At 48.0% G+C, this 14,327-nt stretch overlaps 1 protein-coding gene across 2 annotated transcripts in view; it reads right to left on the minus strand.

The window, feature by feature from the left end:
- znrf1 (zinc and ring finger 1) overlaps window positions 1–14,327 on the minus strand; it is a 31,497-nt gene that overhangs the window by 7,951 nt on the left and 9,219 nt on the right. Inside the window, exon 2 of one of the 2 annotated variants that reach the window (XM_027029243.3) lies at window positions 3,901–3,996. The exons of the other annotated variant lie outside the window; for it this stretch is intronic. Coding sequence (XP_026885044.1) covers window positions 3,901–3,996 — 96 coding nt within the window. The remainder of the gene's footprint in view (window positions 1–3,900; window positions 3,997–14,327) is intronic. 2 annotated transcript variants of the gene reach the window in all.

Genomic DNA, 14,327 nt, shown 5'->3' on the forward strand with positions numbered 1-14,327 from the left:
TTTACATTTGCACTGTTATCTTTTTATAATATAATATATGAATATATATAATATGAATATACCGGGATACATAGAGTGGGATACATACACTTAATTACACACGCACCTGCCCTTTCAGGATTGGTCCTTCCCTGTGTGGAAATTAGACACATCAGGTGAGCAAATGTTCTGTAGATCCAGAGTAGAACTGGAAAATTGTCTGATCTGAGCAGCTCCGAATGAGGCACATTAGTAATCGTTGTTAGATCAGCCGGGGCCAGCATGTCGATAACTAGGGCAGTGAGAGCTCAGTGGTTAAGGTGCTTGATATGTAAGCGGAAGGTTTCCAGTTCATCACTTGAGTTGCCACTGTTGGGCCCCTGCACGAAACCCTTAACCCTCAATTACTCAAGTTGTGTTCAGTCAGAATTGTAAGTTGCTTTGGATAAAAGTGTCAGCTAAATGCCATAAATGTAAATGTAATAACTGCTGAGAGTATAACAAGAATGGTGTGACTGAGTAATGACCTCCAGTATGAGTAATGACCTCCAGTATGGCAGGACTGAGTAATGACCTCCAGTATAGTGTGACTGGGTATGACCTCCAGTATGAATAATAACCCCCAGTATGAGTAATGCCCTCCAGTATTGCAGGACTGAGTAATGACCTCCAGTATGAGTAATGACCTCCAGTATGGTGGGACTGAGTAATGACCTCCAGTATCAGTAATGACCTCCAGTATGGTGTGACTGGGTATGACCTCCAGTATGAATAATAACCCCGAGTATGAGTAATGACCTCCAGTATTGCAGGACTGAGTAATGACCTCCAGTATGAGTAATGACCTCCAGTATGGTGGGACTGAGTAATGACCTCCAGTGTCAGTAATGACCTCCAGTATGGTGTGACTGGGTATGACCTCCAGTATGAATAATAACCCGCAGTATGAGTAATGACCCCCAGTATTGCAGGACTGAGTAATGACCTCCAGTATGAGTAATGACCTCCAGTATGGTGTGACTGGGTATGACCTCTAGTATGAGTAATGACCTCCAGTACGGTCTGATTGGGTATGACCTCCAGTGAAAAGGGGACCCTGTAAATGTAAACAGCTCTTCAGCGAAAGGTGTCCGAGGTGGATGCCAAGAGGTGGATGTCATTCTGACAAACAGGTGCTGCACAGTCAAGCACACAACGATCGGGCTCCAACTAACGTGTCCGAAAGCACAAACCGATGTTCCTTAGCATAGATAGGCTACGGCAGCAGATGACTGGTTCGAGCACCAGTGTCGTCTAAGGGAAACAGAAACGCAACAGAGCACCAACACTGGATCATTGAGCAGCGGAGAAACATCTCCTGCTCAAATGAATCTAGACTTCAGCTGCAGCCTGCTGATGGGAGGGTCAGAATTCGGCATAAGCAGCATGAATCAATGAGCTCTTCCTGTCAGCTATGAACAGTACAGACAGGTGGAGGTGGGTTGATAGTGTGGGGAGTGTTTTCATAGCACACCTGGCTCCTCTGATACCTGTGGAGGGTCGCAAGACAGTGGGGTTTACTTAAACGCCGTGGCTGACCAAGTTTATCCCTTCAGCTGTTTACCCTGCGGAGGAAAGACAGCTCCAGCAGGACAGCGTACCACGCTGCATAGCTCGTATAGTCGTGGGCTGGTTCCAGGAACATGATGGTGAGTTTTCCCTGCGTCCCTGACCTTCACGGTCCCCAGGTCTCAGTCCTGTAGAGCATGTCTGGGACGGGCTAGAGCAGGTTGCTCAGAGCATGTTAGTACTGCAGATGTTCTCCTGTGTGCAACCACAACAACGAGGTCAAAACTGACCTACTAATGGGATATCTGGGGGATTGTGCTTTTCAAAGGAGCAACACAGCATGTTTCGACGGTTCTGTGGATTTGTATTAGTGAATATGTGCTTTGGTATATGGCAAAGATAGACTGTTTTATATTGAAAGGCCACAATAAGGAAAATTCATATGGCTTATCTAGAAATTACGTTTTAGTTTTATGACTTGTCTTTCATATTATAAAAGTTTTTCTTTCATTCTTCACTTCAGTTGATCTTTCCCACAGTGTTTATTTATTTTTTAACCCTTTAGCTCTTAGATATACTTATTAATCCGTGCAACCAGACAAATACCAACATTTACATTTTGGCCATCTCAAGTTAACCACAGTATGACTCTGGTAGATCTCTGGTAGAGCTGAACTCACCAAAGCTACTGAGTACATGCAAAAGCTTGGTGTATATACGCTGTTCACACACATGATTCGGTTTTCTTCTTCTTTTCTTCTTGCCTGCAACACACCCACTGCCTAAGTGCACATGTTTTTAGGTTGCACACACAAATTAGAACTCAGTAAATCAGGGCCTGTACGTGTTACGTGTGGGTTTGTCCTTGCATGAGTCTGCCTCAGGTCTGCTCTGTGCACGGTTGCTTTCAAACACAGCACGTTGAGAGCTGCTACATTCCCTGAACCTAAATATAGTACAGCCCAACCGCCCAGTGGTCTTGCATTTATGTAGCTTTCTTGGTGCGAGCTATACTTCGGACAGAAAAAAAACAAAAAAAAGTTTTTCTCATGGGGATCAAGTCTCCTCATGTCATATGTCAAACTCAGTATCTCTCTCACACACACACACACACACACACAATAGTGGTGTCTGAACACCTGTGTCCTACGGTGAGAAGAAGCAGTACGGTGTGTACTGCAAAAATAAGATTAGCTGCAGCATACGTGTGTGCATGTTTGTCTGACTGAGGCATAGATGAGACAGACATGACAGAATGATGGCACTGATTACATCAGGCAGCTCAGGGACACCTGGGTCATAGAGGCCTGAGTCTTGAGCGCTAGAGTCCTGTGTCCTAGAGGCCTGAGTCCTGAGTCCTAGAGACCTGAGTCCTGAGTGCTAGAGTGCTGAGTCCCAGAGGCCTGGGTCCTGAGTCCTAGAGTCCTAGAGGCCTGGGTCCTAGAGGCAGTGGAAAAAGACTTCCTAATCCATATCTGCTTTCTTACTGCAATTTCCATCTGCATTCATTCTCTTCTTTGCCACTTCTCTGACACTCTCTCTGTCTGTCTGTCTATCTCTCTCTCTCTTTCTCTCTCTGACACACTGTCTGTCTCTCTCTTAGATTCTGTCTGTCACTCTCTGTCTCTGTCTGTTCTCTTTGTCTTTCTGTCTCTCTGACACTGTCTGTCTCTCTGTCTAACATGTTCTCTTTTCTTTCCGTCTCTGTCTGTCTCTTTTTTGTTCCCTGTCTCTCATTTTCTCTCTCTTCTCTTAATCTTACATGATCTGTGATTCTCACACGGTCAAATCACCCTGGTCATAAAAGTGTGTGTGTGTGTGTGTGTGTGTCTATGCGACACACACACTCTACCACCGTGCAGGCTGGTCTTTAGAGTGCTATGACACGACACACCTGGGCACACATCCCTCAGCCGTTACTGACGTCATGATCTGCCCTTTCTGCTCTAAGCCAGTGCTTCCCAGTCCAGTCCTCAGGAACCCAACCCAGTCCAGTGCACGGGAACCCAGTCCAGGCCGTGTTTCTACTCTGCTTCAGCTCCAGGCACACCCAGGTCTGATCAATGAGAACATGTTCTGGGTGAGGGTTCCTCACTTGGAGGCCTCTGCTTTAGCCACTACATACAGGGTGTAATAAAGGTGTGTGTGTGTGTGTGTGTTGGGGGGGTGGGGGGGTAATGGGGAAAAAAATTAAAAAGCGAAAGAAACAGAGTGACAGAGAGAGGGAGTGAGACAGTTGGTCATCCAGAATTCACAGGCAAAGGCATGAGAGGAGGAGAGGAGAGAGAGAGGGCCAAACAGAGGAATACTCCGCCATTAATGCAGGATTAAAGTGGACAAAGCAATGAGCACAGAGGTAAAGGTGTGGCTTACCGTTGTAGGAGAGGCGGGGCTTACTCAGACACATGATGAAGTGAACTTCCATTTCATTGGATGCCACCGACTTGGAGCATACAGGACACTTGAAACCTGCACATGGGGAGAGGCAGCGTAAGATGGAGCCAATCACCAAGCTTTTTGATGAGGGACACAGCCGCACTGTCAATCACTGTCAAACTGGCCAAACAAACATGTTCCACTTCACAGTCAGTCAAAGCCACTGCAAGACAGAACACTAAACTGTCTTTTCCCCTACTGATCTGGGGCCAGCCCTTACAAGCCTAACCTCAGAGTACGAGGGCGGTTACCAGCACCAGTGCTGTCTCAGGTCTGACCCCTGGGGGCCATCAGCAGCAGCACAGAGAGGAAGTGTTGCAGAGAGATTCATTCACACATTTATCCCCAGGAAAGAGTTTTTTGGCCTTCACACACACACACACGTGGAACGTCACCCACAGGTTGGCATTCAGACACACCCAGAACCACCCGTGCTCTTCACTGACCCAGAGCAGTAATCCACACACACACACACACACACACACACACACACACACACACACACACACACACACACACACACACAGAGGTCAGTCACCACACTTTTCCGGAGAGAGTTCAACTTTAACACCAGCGGTGAGACACAAGCCTTTTGTCTAAACTCATTGCAACATTTAAAAAAAAAATTATTACAAGATTATGTGACATGTAATGTTTTATCTCCAATATCTATAAGTCCAAGCAAAAACATTGGCTGAATCCCACAGAGCCTGTCTAATGTGACAACAAACAAACAAACAAGACTGTAACAAACTTCTGTTGGTCACTTTAAAAGCTAAAAATATGTCTATTGTTCAGCCAGTCAGCCTCAGTCGCTGGTCTATACATTCCTGAGTGCAATAGCAGATAGCGATAATGGGATGAAGGTCACCTTTTCCATGGAAACGGGATGAAGATATGGTCAGCTTTTCCATGGAAAAGCTGACCATATCTTCATCCCGTTTCCATGGAAAAGCTGTCCTTATCTCTTATACGGGATGAAGAGGAGGTCAACTTTTTTATGGAAATGGGATTATGATAATGCCAGCTTTTCAGGAGGAAGGTATGTTGAGGGATGAAGGTAAGTTCAGCTTTTCCATGGAAATGAGTCAGCCGCTGGAGACGCGGCTGCATCATGACCAGGTTATCCGGTAAGCATGACAAAGCAGATCTGGAGAAATCTCACTAAACCTCACTAGGCCCCTGGCCAGGGGCTGTGCCTATGGAAGAATGAGTGTAGTCTTAGTAACCCTGTTATTTAGGGGAAGTAGAGAGAGAGAGAGAGAGAGAGTGAAAGAGCAAGTGTGTGTGTATGTTAGAGAGAGTGAATTAGAGTACAGGGTATGTAGTGTGTATACAGCTGTTTACTCCTCAGTTCTTCATCTGTGTTTGTGTACATGTTACTTGTGTTGCTTTGGCAATAGAATCTGATTCTGTCATGTCAATAAAGCTCAATGAAATTGAAACTAAAAATTCAGAGTGAGAGAGAGAGAGAAAGAGAATGAGAAAAGGAGGGAGAGAGATCTGTAACGGAGAGGCGGCAGCATGCTGAGCTCTGAGAGGGAACACCGGCACGTCTGGGCCAGTAGCAGGAGCCGCACTCACTCATGAAGAAGGATGGAGCTCTAAAGCCCCAGGCCTCGTGCCCCTCTCCCCGACCAGCGCCACCAGTAACCCCACCTCCCCACTATCCAAGGACCAATGACCCACTTTCCCCTGGATCCCTGGAGACACGAGACACAGCGGAACATGGAGAGGAGAAGCGCAGAGGGAGGTGTGCGATGGTGCGTGTTGAAGAAAACACACCTGACGTGAGTTGCAGGGAGAAGGAGAAACACACCGTATGGGAGGAAAGGTGGAGAACAAGGGAGACAGAGAGAGAGAGAGCGCGAGAGAGAGAGAGAAAGCGCGAGGGTAGAGAGGGGATGTGGAAGTGAGAAGGGAGGATGTCTCTTACAGTGACCTCCTTTAATAAGCTCAGTGCACTTAGCTGAAGCTGAACTTGGAGCAGTTCCTTTGTGCACTGTAGAGCAATGGAGGAGACTCAAGTGTCTGCACCGCAGAGACAACCACTGCACTGCAGCGACGACCACTGCACTGCAGAGACGACCACTGTACTGTAGACACACACACACTGCACCACAGGGACAATCACTGCACTGCACAGACGACCACTGTACTGTAGACACACACACTGCACCACAGAGACGACCACTGCACTGCAGACATACGCACTGCACCGCAGAGATGACAACTGCACTGCACAATCGGCCACTGTACTGTAGACACATGCACTGCACCGCAGAGACGACCACTGCATCGCACACATGCACTGCACCGCAGAGACAACCACTGCACCGCAGACACCCACTGCACCGCAGAGACCCGCACTGCCCCAGAGACGACCATTGTACTGCAGACACCCACTGCACTGCAGAGATGACCACTGCACTGCAGACACGCGCACTGCACCGCAGAGACGACCACTGCACTGCAGAGACATCCACTGCACCAACAAGCAGTCACTTATACATAAAACTTGCTTCCAAACGACTTCTCTCCCACTCTGTGTATGTCTGTGTGTGTGTGTGAGACCTCCACTGACCACCTCACAGTAGACACTGTCAATACTTCAAGACACTCCTGGCCTGTTTTAAGTCTCTCAAACAGCAGTATGAGTATTTAATAGCATGCACAGTACTGCCTGGCCTCATGTACACTTCAGTAAACAGGACTGGGCTTGTCTTTAATGCAAGACAAATGTGAGAGCACAATGTTCATGTGAGTGTGTGTGTGTGTGTGTGTGTGTGTGTGTGTGTGTGTGTGTGCACATACTTTGTTTTTCTCTGTGGGGGTGGGATGCCTACATGACAGAAAACTCTAGTGGTGTGCAAACATTTAGCAGATGAGGAAAATGTCATCTGAAACCCTAACAGACTCAAAAAAGCTCTTTAGAGCAAAAGATTAAAAAAGTGTTATAAATATGCCAGAACAGTATATGTGTGTCTTTGAGTTAGAGAGAGTGTGTGTGAGAGAGACTGTGTGTGTGTTTTAGAATGTGAGAGGGAGACAGTGTGTGATTGAGAGTTTCTGTGCTAGAGACTGTGTGTGTATTTGAGAGAATGTGTGTGTGAGAGAGAGAGTGTGTTTGAGTGAGTGTGTGTGTTGTTTAAGAGACACAGACTGTGTGCGTATTGGAGAGTGTGTGTGTGTTTTAGAGACTTGCTTACACATTCAAAGAAGGACTTAAGGGGGACACCAACGGCTTCCTAAACTCACTGAAAAAAGATAGCAAAGGATGAGGCTGAGTATATGGCTCTGGTAGAGTGTGTGTGTGTATGTGTGTGTGTGTGTGCGCGCGCGCACATGAGTATGAGTGTGAGTGTGTGTGGGTGTGTGTGTGAGTGTGTGTGTGTGTGAGTGAGTGTATGTATGTGTGTGTGAGTGTGTGTGTGTGTGTGTGTGTGTGTGTGTGTGTGTGTGTGTGTGTGTGTGTGCGAGCATGAGTGTGACTGTGTGTGTGTGTGTGTTTGACCTTAATACCTGTGACTCATTTTAGCTGACACACTGAGGCACCTGTAGATCAGTGGGAGATTGCGAGGATGTGCAGATTGTGAGTTTGAGTGTGTCTCAGTCTGATTCTCAAACGACAGAAGAATCAGACTCTGTTTTATAAACTGCCTGCCCCTACTAAAGACATGTCTGATGACCATGCAGAATTTGAGTGTGTCTCAGTCTGATTACCAAGAGAGGAGAATCAGACTCTGGTTTATGAACTGATGGTCCCTCCTGCAGACTTAGTCCTACTTCCCCTGAGAGGGGAAATTATGCACTTCACAGAACAATGGAGAAGTCTCACAGCCCGACCCAAGAACCTTGCGAAACTACAATGTCACACTTCCATCCTCGGGCAGACGACAAGCTCAGTGTTGGTGTCTGTTCTGTTTTCTGTTGCTGAGTGGAGGTTGCAACTGCTCGAACACAAACGCTGCACTGCAAACTTCTCTCAGCCACACAAAGACTGCGACTGAGTTTTAACGGCTTCTAACTGGTCTTAAACCGGGGCACTCTGCTTTTTCTGCTCCCTGTCCACTGTCACACAAGACGCCTGGACAGACAACTATCGGTCATCCTCTTGGGGTCGTCTCTCCACTGATCAGTGCTATGTTAGCGTGTCACAGAGTCACGTACGTGGTTGAACAAATCGCCCATACCTCATGACCGGCTAACTGCAGAAAGTCCCAGCTCTAAATGCCAGTCAGTTTGGAGTGGTGTGAAATGTTTTGAGTTCTCATTGGTCAGCACATTCCTTTTGAAGAGTAGGAAAGATGTTACTTGGTTTTATCAGCTCAGATTAGATTTCATGGTAGTGAGCATTTCTGCATTTTAAAGAGCAAGAAGTCCTTTTTACCTCCAAAAAGTAGCAAATATTTATGAAAGTGTTCATTTATTTTATATACTGGTGTAGATCAAGTAAAATGCACACATGAGATTTGCTATGTAGTCCTCACGTGAACCAATTCATGCTCCACAGAGAGGGTCCCTCACGTGGAGGTGGTCGTGATTGAAATAGATTTAATACAGAATCTCTGAAACATCCAGGCCACTAGGGGTTAGTACAATGGCTGTTTCATAATGTGAAGAAGAATCATGAGAAAAACAACGTATTGCCCCTTTAAAGCATAGACTTAATCCAAAAATACTAACATGGCTAAGAATGAATGAAAGCCAATAGGGAACAGACAGCATGAATCATTAGCATGAAGACATTTGGCATCTAAGCAGGTAACGATGTTAGCAACCAGAGCATTTTGGCTGATATATTTCTTTAAATTTACTAGCTAATGTCCTGGTGTCCCAGAAGCCTTCTCTGAAATGGCAAAATGACAAAAAAAGTAATAATTGAAAATTATTACCACAGTCCTGCAAAAACAAAACAAAACAAAACATTGTGGTAACCAATGACAGCATCATTAACAATGCACAACCTCGTGCCTGATCTGTTTGAGCCTGACTAGCTGATCTGTCCCTGCTTTGCATTTTAAAGTGTGAGGAGGGTTTTCACCGAGGTGAAGGATCCCCACACCTCTCTCCCTCTCCTCAGCGTGAAGCTGAGGTCCTTACACCACCTCAGGTAGAATCTTGCCGCTGTACACAGCAGTAAAATACAATGACGGGGATTTTTATACCTGTTCAGGTTTAAACAGGAGACGAGCTTTAACAATGACAGACTTCACACACAAGCATGATAAACGCAGGGCAATAAATACATCAGACATCTTCAGTGAGAAAATAAATCCAAAAGGAGTTTAGTCTACATCATCAGATATTCTCTGATCGGCAGACATGCAGAACAGCCCCTGGGGAACAGCGGGACGGTCCTCTGAGCTACGACGTCCAGGGTGTCTTTCCTGAGCGTCCACCTGCAGGGACCTGCTGTCACACAGAGCTCATTCTTCTTCTGACCCCACGTCACGTCTGGCTTGTCGACCTTTACTCTTGGCCCCAGAGGCGGAGCCAATCTCATTTCCTTCCCTTCAATTCAATTTCACTTTGTGCAATTCAGTTGCAGAAGCTCAGATTCAACCTGCAGCCTGTCTGACATTCACTGGTACATGTTAAAGCAGATTTGCCTAAAACAAGCTGAGTAACTGGACATGTCTCCTGGACCGCGTTTACGTCATGAGCTCACTGCACGGCTCGGGGACGCACTCGGACGAGTCGCTACTAGCTGGACGCAGAGGGTGACACCTCAATTGGCAACCCTCCAGCCCAGAGTCGCTTCTCACTGGGCCCTGACCGCAGAGAGCCCGGCTACGGGGGCCCCGCCTGCACCGTCCCATGACCCCCACCATGGGTAGCCTGCGCTGCTGTCATGGCCCGCGGCCGACACTCACAGAGCAGGGGCCTACGTGACCCTGGGGACTCTGTTCGTCTCGCCGCCCGTGCCTTTCTGGCAACCCCCTGAGAGCGGCTCACCCGGTCTGCTCGTGGGCTCGACAGGAGCGCTAGCCAATGGTTTCGCTTTAAGGGCTAACTTTCTTTTACACTTTGACCTTCACTAAGCAGAACCGCCCGACTAGACCTCTGCTGAGAATGCATTGGCGATGGTGTGTGTGTGTGTGTGTGTGTGTGTGTGTGAGTTCACTTTGAGTTGGCGTGGGTGTATAAACCATCAGATAAGACCAAAGAAGAGGAAGGAAGTGACATAGTGTGAAAATAACCCGACTGTGCCAGGTTTCTGTTCGCACGTAGTACAGCTGCGCGGCCGTTCGGGGTGTGTCTCAGCACAGCGTGCGTCCCGAGAGCATGCCCACGTCACAACGGTTCACACGGCCTCAATGAAGAGTACACGGATGGCGTTCTACTGTCTGTCCCTGTAGCAGGCCGAGAGAATCTGTGCTCCGCAGCCGAGCCAAAATGGCTGAACCCACACGGGAGGGTCCGCAGCTCAGGCTGGTACAGATCAAAGTGGCGTCCTTGTGTCTTTACTCTGTGTAAACATTCGTTCACCAACTGGGCCAGTAACCCCAAGCTTTAACTGAACTGCTTACCTTATCATTGTTGTCTAAACAATGAACTCACCAGTTGCCACATGGGAAGTGTGTGGGGCCTTGGGGGTGGGGTGGGGGGGTTTGCTATTTAGCCCTTGGGCATCTAAAATGAAGTGCACCAATAAATGTTCATGCGCCATAAAGCTCTGGCTAATAAAATGGCTGCAGCGTTAACCGCCGGCATTTCAGCAGCTTGTGGTACAAACCGTATGAACGATTAAAGAACTGGAGTCAGACAGGGCTGGGACGATGCTAAAAAGGGCCTGGCCTGTCTTTGGACTGGGATAACATCCCTGAAGTTCGTCTGAGTGAAACTGAGCCTGCTGGACTGGGCCAACGACAGCAAGGACGCTCAGTGATGGAGTTCTGGTGATGGTCACCTTGAAGGATTGAACAGCATCGCGACAGGAAGCGGACCCACTTCCCAGGTGTAAATGTAATCAGAGATGGGTGAAGTGTCAATCTTTTACAAAGTCTTTTATGAAACATTCTCCCCATTGCAGATGGGAATTCATCGTGGGCCAGCCAGTCAAAAGACTGATTTAGACATTAGATTGATTTAGGCTTGTGTCTCATCTAAACTGATTTAGGCTTGTGTCTCGTCTAAACCAGCACCTCACTGTTCAGGACCAGACATGTCAGGAACATTCCCTACTCACTAATCACCAGACCTGCAAGCCCATACACATGAGCTCGTCTGATATAAGGGTGTGTGTGTGCTACCTATCAGGCTATTACAGGGTATGTTATTTTAAGAAATGTGTGTGTGTGTGTGTGTGTGTGTGAGAACAAAAGAGAGGGCTAAGAAATCTATGACATATAGAGATAACATACATACTACAAACAGAGTCATGACAGTGAGGTTTGTGTGACAATAATAGTGAGTGTATAATAGTATATAATAGTGAGTGTGTGTCAGGTTGTGTGTGCTGGTGAGCCTGTGTCAGTTTGTGTGTGCTGGTGAGCGTGTGTCAGTGTTATGTGTGCTGGTGAGTGTGTGTTAGGTTGTGTGTGCTGGTGAGTGTGTGTTAGGCTGTGTGTGCTGGTAAGTGTGTGTCAGTTTATGTGTGGTGGTGAGTGTGTCAGATTGTGTGTGGTGGTGTGTGTGTGTGTGTGTGTGTGTCAGGTTGTGTGTGGTGGTGAGTGTGTGTGTGTGTGTCAGTGTTGTGAGAGTGTGTGTGTGTGTGTGTCAGTGTTGTATGTGGTGGTGTGTGTGTGTGTGTGTGTGTCAGGTTGTGTGCGGTGGTGAGTGTGTGTGTGTCAGTGTTGTGTGTGGTGGTGAGTGTATGTGTGTGTCAGGTTGTGTGTGGTGGTGAGTGTGTGTGTGTGTGTGTGTCAGTGTTGTATGTGGTGGTGTGTGTGTGTGTGTGTCAGGTTGTGTGTGGTGGTGACTGTGTGTGTCAGATTGTGTGTGGTGGTGAGTGTGTGTGTGTGAGGTTGTGTGTGCTGGTGAGTGTGTGTGTGTCAGGTTGTGCGTGCTGGTGAGTGTGTGTGCGCGTGTCAGGTTGTGTGTGCGTGTCAGGTTGTGTGTGCTGGTGAGTGTGTGTGTCAGATTGTGCGGTGGTGAGTGTGTGTGTGTGTGTGTCAGTGTTGTGTGTGGTGGTGAGTGTGTGTGTGTGTCAGTGTTGTGTGTGGTGGTGAGTGTGTGTGTGTGTCAGTGTTGTGTGTGTGTGTGGTGAGTGCGTGTGTCAAGTGTTGTGTGTGTGGTGAGTGTGTGTGTGTCAGGTTGTGTGCTGGTGAGGGTGTGTGTGTCAGTGTTGTGTGTGGTGGTGAGTGTGTGTGTGTGTTTGTCAGGTTGTGTGCTGGTGAGTGTGTGTGTGTCAGGTTGTTTGTGGTGTGTGTGCCAGTGTTGTGTGTGTGGTGAGTGTGTGTGTGTCGGTGTTGTGTGTGTAGTGAGTGTGTGTGTGTCAGGTTGTATGGTGGTGTGTGTGGGTGTGTGTCAGATTGTGTGTGGTGGTGAGTGTGTGTGTGTGTCAGGTTGTGTGTGGTGGTGAGTGTGTGTGTCAGATTGTGTGGTGGTGAGTGTGTGTGTGTCAGGTTGTGTGCGGTGGTGAGTGTGTGTGTGTGTGTGTCAGTGTTGTGTGTGGTGGTGAGTGTGTGTGTGTGTGTGTGTCAGTGTTGTGTGTGCGTGGTGAGTGTGTGTGTCAAGTGTTGTGTGTGTGGTCAGTGTGTGTGTGTCAGGTTGTGTGCTGGTGAGGGTGTGTGTGTCAGTGTTGTGTGTGGTGGTGAGTGTGTGTGTGTGTTTGTCAGGTTGTGTGCTGGTGAGTGTGTGTGTGTCAGGTTGTTTGTGGTGTGTGTGCCAGTGTTGTGTGTGTGGTGAGTGTGTGTGTGTCGGTGTTGTGTGTGTAGTGAGTGTGTGTGTGTCAGGTTGTATGGTGGTGTGTGTGGGTGTGTGTCAGATTGTGTGTGGTGGTGAGTGTGTGTGTGTGTGTCAGGTTGTGTGTGCTGGTGAGTGTGTGTGTGTGTCAGGTTGTGTGTGCTGGTGAGTGTGTGTGTGTCAGGTTGTGTGCGGTGGTGAGTGTGTGTGTGTGTCAGGCTGTGTGTGCTGGTGAGTGTGTGTGTGTGTGTCAGGTTATGTGTGTGGTGAGTGTGTGTGTGTGTGTCAGGTTGTATGGTGGTGTGTGTGTGGTGAGTGTGTGTGTGTGGTGAGTGTGTGTGTCAAGTGTTGTGTGCTGGTGTGTGTGAGTGTGTCAGGTTGTGTGGTGGTGTGTGTATATGTGAGTGTGTGTGTGTCAGTGTTGTGTGTGTGGTGAGGGTGTGTGTGTCAGTGTTGTGTGTGTGCTGAGTGTGTGTGTGTGGTGAGTGTGTGTGTCAAGTGTTGTGTGTGTGGTGAGTGTGTGTGTGTCAGTGTTGTGTGTGTGGTGAGGGGGTGTGTGTCAGTGTTGTATGGTGGTGTGTGTGGGGTGAGTGTGTGTGTCAAGTGTTGTGTGTGTGGTGAGTGTGTGTGTGTGTGTGTGTGTCAGGCTGTGTGTGCTGTTGAGTGTGTGTGTGTGTCAAGTGTTGTGTGTGTGGTGAGTGTGTGTGTGTGTCAAGCTGTGTGTGCTGGTGAGTGTGTGTGTGTCAGGTTGTGTGCTGCTGAGTGTGTGTGTCAGGTTGTGTGTGTGGTGAGTGTGTGTGTGTGTGTGTGTCAGTGTTGTGTGTGTGGTGAGTGTGTGTGTGGTGAGTGTGTGTGTCAAGTGTTGTGTGTGTGGTGAGTGTGTGTGTGTGTCAGTGTTGTGTGTGTGGTGAGTGTGAGAGTGTGTGTGTGTGTGTCAGGTTGTGTGGTGGTGTGTGTGTATGTCAGTGTTGTGTGTGTGGTGAGTGTGTGTGTGTGTCAAGTGTTGTGTGTGTGGTGAGTGTGTGGTGAGTGTGTGTGTCAAGTGTTGTGTGTGTGGTGAGTGTGTGTGTCAAGTGTTGTGTGGTGGTGTGTGTATGTGTGTGTGTGTCAGTGTTGTGTGTGGTGGTGAGTGTGTGTCAGTGTTGTGTGTGTGTGGTGAGTGTGTATGTCAAGTGTTGTGTGTGTGGTGAGTGTGTGTGTGTTGGTGTTGTGTGTGTGGTGAGTGTGTGTCAGTGTTGTGTGTGTGTAGTGAGTGTGTATGTCAAGTGTTGTGTGTGTGGTGAGTGTGTGTGTGTGTCAGGTTGTATGGTGGTGTGTGTGTGGTGAGTGTGTGTGTCAAGTGTTCTGTGTGTGGTGAGTGTGTGTGTGTGTGTCAGTGTTGTGTGTGAGAGTGTGTGTGTGTGTCAGGTTGTGTGGTGGTGTGTGTGTATGTGTGTGTGTGTGTGTGTGTGTCAGTGTTGTGTGTGTGTGGTGAGTGTGTGTCAGTGTTGTGTGTGTGTGGTGAGTGTGTGTGT

Source organism: Electrophorus electricus, chromosome 16, assembly GCF_041902795.1.
Source record: "Electrophorus electricus isolate QZ-2024a chromosome 16, ASM4190279v1, whole genome shotgun sequence".
NCBI classification, from domain to species: domain Eukaryota; kingdom Metazoa; phylum Chordata; class Actinopteri; order Gymnotiformes; family Gymnotidae; genus Electrophorus; species Electrophorus electricus.